The sequence below is a fragment of the Taudactylus pleione genome, unplaced genomic scaffold, assembly GCF_031769625.1.
Source record: "Taudactylus pleione unplaced genomic scaffold, aTauple2 ptg000008l, whole genome shotgun sequence".
Lineage (NCBI taxonomy): Eukaryota > Metazoa > Chordata > Amphibia > Anura > Myobatrachidae > Taudactylus > Taudactylus pleione.
The window spans coordinates 5159298-5165827 of record NW_028284411.1 but is presented as its reverse complement, the minus strand read 5'-3'; the positions used below and the strand labels follow the sequence as shown (position 1 = coordinate 5165827).

The following is a 6530-nucleotide window of genomic DNA, read 5'->3' as shown; positions in this document are numbered from 1 at the left end:
GAGTGTTGGTCAGCGCAGGGCGGCGAGGCGTCGGCAAAGCGTCGGGAGCGGGGTGCGGTAAGAAGCCCATAGGCTTCTATAGGGTAATGCCAGATTTTTCTGGCGTTACCCTCTGCACTGATAAAAGGGTGGCCGGGGCTTAGTACATATGGAAATGCAGTAAACACCCCGAAAACTGTTTTTTTACCGCATTTTTCCTTAAGTACATCCCGGCCTAAGGGGCCTATTCATTAAACCTAAAAATTCTCTGGAGATAATTAGCTTTAGAACTCGCATGGAGTTCTAGCTAATTATAGGTGGAATTCATCATTCCTCCTCTCCATAAGTATCTATTCCGAAAAGCTGTCATTTTTGCGATGACAGCTTTTCGGGAAATAGATACTTTTCCCTGCCTACACTACCTTATCGCATCTGGAAACAGTGCTGTGCATGCGCTGTTACATCTGTAAAACCAGCGCATGCGCAGCACTGCCTACAGATGCGTTAAGTTTGTGTACCCCCCCACCCCCTCCCCCCTCCGCTCACCTCCCCCCCCCCGACTTACCTGTCCGCGCAGCAGCCTCCGGCTCCGTCCTGCTGGTCTGTCATGCGGTTTCCCAGCAGACCACATGACAGATTAGAAAAACCAAAATTTTTTTTTTTTTTGTCTAAACTTTCTTGTGCTCTGCTGGGGAGCACACATGTCCGACCAGCCTCCGGAGTCTGAGGACGGAGCAGAGCGCCGGAGGGACTCGTCGGGGGACCTGCACACGCGGATACAGGTAAGTAGATTCTGCTATTCGCCACCTCACAGTGGCGACTAGTAACTGCATCAAAAAATAACCGCAGTTCGGATAGATCTGAGGGCATATAAACACCTAGGCAGGGATACGTGGAGTTAATAAATTAGGTAGGAAGGTTAGCTTTAATGATTGACAGGTTGACACTGTGTTCGGATTGGTGAGTGCTGATTTAAGGGGTGTGGTTAGTAGGAGTGTGGGTCGGTCTGAAGAGTTAATCTGCCTCTTTTGAACTTGATCTGCGTACTTGACCTACGCAGGTCGTATGGTTTCTGTGTTTGAAGAGCTTTTTTCTCTACAATCTTCTAATTCTTTCCCTCTCTATTCTCACATCTTAACTGCTTCCATCTTCTTCCTATCTAACCTCTATTCTCTTTCTTTCACTGTCTAATCTAACTATGTCTCACCCCCAGCGTGCCCGATCTGTCCCCGTCCGGCTGGCTGATGCTGCCGGGCTGGGGCTCATTCCGCTGGTCCCTTCGCCTGCCCCCAACGCTAGTTATCCCCGCCGGTCCTCCCGCAGATCTGGAGGTGCCGACGGGGAAGGTGCGGGTGGCGCCGCTCAGAGCCGCGCGCGCCGCTCTCACGGGCGCACGCGGCGCGGCGTCCACTCCACGATGCCGCCGGCCACCCCGGCTGAGTCCCGCTCTGGGGATTTAATCAGCCAGGGGTCGGAGGATGCCAGGCCTCGCGGGCACGGGCGAGCGCGACCCGCGCGCAGCGCAGTTGAAGCAATGGTCACCCCGGCTGCGTCCCACTCCGGGACGCCGGCCAGCCAGGGGACCAAAAGGAGACATAAGGGAGTGAGTCGGGAGCCTGCCAGGGCTCCGGCTCACTCCATAATGGCGGGGGGGCGGAGCCAGCGGCCATCTTTTCAGGGCCAGGGTCAGCAACCATCTTGCAGCGGGGGTGTGAATCAGGGGCAGCATGGTCTGCTTGCTGCCATGGGATCCCCCATGGCAGCCCCTGTACCCCCTTTGGTCAATGATGGCATAAGACCAGCCAGCCAGGCTGGTCAGGCAGGCGCAGCACTGGATAACACTGCCATTGCTGGGCTGCTGGTGGCAGTGGTGGGCGCTCTCACGCACCTGCTGTCTCAGCAGCATGGGGCTGCAGGGACGCCTGCGGCCTCTTCAGGGGCTGCGTCAGACAATGTGCGGGCGCAGCTAGGTCCAATCATACAGCAGTTAGGTAATTTGTGCGGCCTCCCCCTCGCAGCATCACCTGTTGCCGCGGTTTCCTTTGCCCCAGCAGCCGATGCGGGTGATGTTTCACATGATTCCGCGTCTGTATCTTCTGTTACAGCTGACAGCGGGGCGGACGCTCCCTTGGCTGCACTTACGGTGATCACAGTCAACCCAGTTACCTCGGGTTCCCCCGGGGTTGGCGTCATCGCGGATCCTGGTTCCCGGAACGTGGTCGATGTACATGCTGGTGAGTGTGATAGTTCATCCGATATTATCTCCTCTTCCAGTTCTACGTCTTCATCGGGCGATAGTTCCCGCATGGCTAGGCGCAGGCGATCCAAGCGATCACGACGTCATCATTCTAGGAGACGCCGTCATTCCAGTGACAGATCATCAGGTAGAAGCACTAGCGTAGAGGGTGGGGCCGGTCCAGCCGACGTAGTACACTGCGCAAATACAGAAGTCACAAGGGGTTTACGGACGCGTGTTAGGAAGCGCATTCGCCTGGGACGCTATGCAGACATGTTCACCGCAGCAAAAAAGAAAGGAGGCATAGGGGTGGAGGCTTATAAGTCCTATACTAACTGGTTGTCGGGCTTTTGTGTCTTTTCTGCCTGCTATTTAAAAACCAGACCGTCCGAATACCTTAATGTTATTCGATATCTTCACTTGATTCTCGGTCTGTTCCGGTTGTCTCGGGGTGCGGCCTGGCGTCACTATGACGAGGAATTTCGCAGGAAACTGGATAGGGTAGTTAATCTTGAGCTGGGTTGTAAAGATGTAGAAGTCTGGATGGAGGATTCTCAGTCTGCGGGGAGTACGCCTGAACCATCCCAAGGTCGTCAGGTGCAATCCGCGACCACGGTGCCCGCTAGGACTACTGGTAATAATCAGGCGAAAGGAAAGTGTTTCGCCTTTAACCACGGCAACTGCACGATGGGGGGTCGGTGTCGTTTTCGACACCTCTGCATCCGTTGCAACGCAGGCCACCCCAGCAAAGATTGCCCCAGAAACAGTGGGGGTCCCCCAGCAGCTGGCTCTGGGCCCGCACCTAAGCGGGTTACCTCTGGATCCTCTAAGTAAAACTATGTCCCCGATTCGGTTGGATGCCATGACCAAGTGGCTTAATTGGTATCCATTACGCGTTGATGCAGATTTTTTACGTTCAGGGTTTACAGAGGGTTTCCGCCTTCCAGTTTCGGGAGCAGTAAGTTCAGGATGTCCCAGGAATCTCCGTTCTGCCTATGATTTGCCACAAATAGTTAGAGCCAAGGTGATGAAGGAGGTCAGTCTAGGCCGCATGATTGGGCCCTTTGACTTACCTCCTGTCACGGGCCTGATTCTTTCTCCTGTAGGAGTGGTTCCCAAGAAAGCCCCAGGTAGTTACCGGCTTATACAACATCTGTCCCACCCCCCAGGAACGTCGGTCAACGATGCCATTGCCGAGGTCGATAGTTCCGTGCATTACCAATCGTTTGACGCGGCTCTCGGGCTGGTTTGCGCCTCAGGCACGGGCTCGCTTTTAGCCAAAGTGGATATCGAATCCGCATTCAGGCTGTTACCCTTGCATCCGGATTCTTTCCGTTTCATGGGTTTCAGGTTGGCAGACGGGTATTTGAATAAATGTCTCCCGATGGGTTGCTCAGCGTCATGTGCTTTCTTTGAGCGGTTTAGATCCTTCCTCCATTGGTGCGTTACCACGGGATCCGGCGAGGTGGGTCTGGCTCACTACTTAGATGATTTTTTATGTGTGGGTCCTTCCAATTCTAATCGTTGCGATCGCCTCCTTTTTTCGCTACAAGCGCTCTTCACGGAATTTGGAGTCCCAATCGCGCATGACAAGACAGAAGGTCCTTCCACTTGTTTAATCTTCTTAGGTATTGAGATCGATACTATTGCTGGGTGTTTTCGCCTGCCTCAGGACAAAATTTGCCGTTTGCAGGACGCCATACTTCTTGCGCTAGCATCAGGGAAGGTCACTCTCAGACAGGGTCAATCTTTGCTTGGTTTGCTGAACTTTGCTTGCAAGGTTATCCCTATGGGGAGAGTCTTCTGTCGCAAGCTACAGCGTGCTTTAGGAACTTTGCGTTTACCTCATCATTTCCTGCGTTTGTCCGTGGAGCACAAACTAGATCTCGCAGTTTGGGGACGTTTTTCTGTCAGGTTTCAATGGGGTCCATATTTGGCCGTCAGTTCCGCAAACGAACCGTGGCCTGCAGCTCTTCACAGACGCTGCGGGTTCCTCTGGTTTTGGGGCCTTCTTGGATGGGTCTTGGTGCTTCGCTACATGGCCAGAGGAGTGGGTAAGGTTGGGACTGACCTCAAACTTACTTCTCCTTGAACTCTTCCCCATCATTGTATCACTTGAACTCTGGGGTTGGCGCTTGTGCGACCAGTCAGTGGTGTTCTGGTGTGATAATTTGGGGGTTGTACAGGCCATCAACAACCAAAGATCCTCGTGCCTCCCGGTGCTGCGACTTCTGCGCGCATTGCAAATGAATATTAGCTTTACCGCTAGGCACGTCCCTGGGGTTGACAATGCTATTGCTGACGCGCTGTCTAGGCAAGATTGGGTGAGGTTCAGGGCATTGGCTCCCTCAGCAGCTTTAAGAGGTGAATCATGCCCATCTCATTGTTGGCAGATTATCAAGCCGGCATGGAGGATCTCGCACGTCGGTCCGTGGCCCCTCGGACCTTGACTGCGTATCAGGCCTCGTGGCACCAATGGGAATGCTTCATACAGAGTCGGAGATCAGCAGGTACTTCCAAGCATGCACTCATGATAGAATTTGTGTGGAGTCTGTTTGGTGAAGGCAGGTCGCGGTCTTATGTAGCCCAGAGGCTGGCCGGCATTTCCTTCTTTTTGCAACTGGCAGGAAGTAGGGATGTCACTAAGGGCTTTTTGATACAAAAGGCTCTTAGAGGCTGGTCGCGCGCAAGCCCGGCGCCGGTTGATCGTCGGCGCCCCATTGGTCCGGATCTATTATTACGGTTAATTGAGTGTTTGCCAGTTATATGTTCGTCCCCTTTTGAAGCGTTGCTTTTCCGGCTCGCTTTTGCGATGGCCTTCTATGGGGCTTTTCGCATCAGCGAGTTGGTTGCACAGTCTCGTTCCGCCCCTCCCCCGCTGCTGCGATCTCACATTGTCCTTCGTGGCTCCATGCTTTGCCGTATTCAACGATCTAAGACTGATCAGCTGGGTAGGGGTCGATGGGTGTCCCTGCAATCCTCTCCGATGAAGGGAATTTGTCCGGTGCACCTTGCGTCCCAATATATCAGTTACCGCCCCGCGCTTGAGGGAGCTTGGCTCGTGCATTTAGATGGTTCCCCTCTAACTAAATTTCAGTTTCGGTCGGTTTTTTATCGTTGCATACGGCACGTCGGGCTTTCCACATCGGAGTTCGGTACTCATTTCTTTCGGATTGGCGCAGCGACTTTTGCAGCTTCTTCAGGTTCCTCTCCACAGGAGATCCAGGCCCTGGGGCGGTGGAAATCCGACGCATTCAGAAGATATGTCCGTGTGGAGTCTTGATGTACTTTGTTTCAGGCTTGAGTGCTTCGGCCAACTCATCACCTTTTAGGTGGGGGTCTCAGGGGATTTTGCCCTGTTTTTTGCCCTGCATTGGAAACTGATTGGTTATCTACATTATAAAATTATTGAATATGATAGTCGAAAAATAAAAAGATCCAGCAGGTTTTTACCTCGGGTCAAGCTTTCCTTCCCCCTCTTCCCACCCCACCCACCATCTCCCTCTGCAATATTTTAGTCACAGTATCTCATGTATTTTTATGTGTATTGCAGGTGGCATCCAGGATTGTAAGCCCATTTGGATTGTCGGTCATTCTTATATGTTTTGGGCGGGGCAGTCCTGCTTTGCAACAGTTGCTTCTGTTTTCCCTTGTTGGGATAGAGTGAGGTGGTTAGGCCACAGAGGTATGCGTTGGGGATCGTTATTGCCCTGTCTCCAGACGGCAGCTGAGAATTTCAGTTCTCCTTTAATCTTGGTGATTCACCTGGGCGGGAATGATTTGTGCCAGCAGACGTCTCTCGAGTTGCGGCACAATATTATCCGAGATTTGGGTGTGTTGCTCAGTATGTGGCCTGATTGTGTGATTGTGTGGTCCGACATTATTGCCAGGCTTTCCTGGAGGTGCAGATATAGTGTGGTGGGGCTGGACAAGGCCAGAAAGAGAGTGAATAGATGGGTGTCCGAGAGAGTTTTGCAAATGGGAGGTTTGGTGGCGCGTCACCCTCTAATTAGGGTACAAGATTCCCATCTTTTTCGTAGGGATGGGGTTCACCTCACGGAGGAGGGGCTATTTTTATTTCTTGAAGGTATAGGTTTAGTGTTAGGAGGTTTAGTTTGTTAGGTGGTATGGTGGCGTACATGTTTCATTGGGAACATGTGTGGCGAGAAAGAACGGCAGTCTATATAAAGCGTCCACCTCGCTGCAGTAATTGGCGGTGCACCCTCCTTCAATGCACTGGTTAGGCTGATTTTACCCTACTGGGGTCAGCGGCACCTCTCGTCGGAGTGGGCTAATAATAGTGCATTGGGATGGG

The 6530-nt window shown here is 52.8% G+C and overlaps 1 protein-coding gene across 1 annotated transcript; it reads left to right on the top strand.

Moving 5' to 3' along the window:
* Window positions 1–4586: 4586 nt before the first annotated feature.
* On the top strand, window positions 4587–5498 carry LOC148542818 (uncharacterized). The gene has a single exon (XM_088465849.1). It carries the CDS (start codon window positions 4587–4589, stop codon window positions 5496–5498), a length of 912 nt encoding a protein of 303 aa, XP_088321975.1.
* Window positions 5499–6530: the final 1032 nt, after the last annotated feature.

Bases quoted from the DNA above. Each gene is read 5' to 3' on its own strand.
- LOC148542818 (XM_088465849.1), top strand. From the start codon at position 4,587: ATGCCCATCTCATTGTTGGCAGATTATCAAGCCGGCATGGAGGATCTC.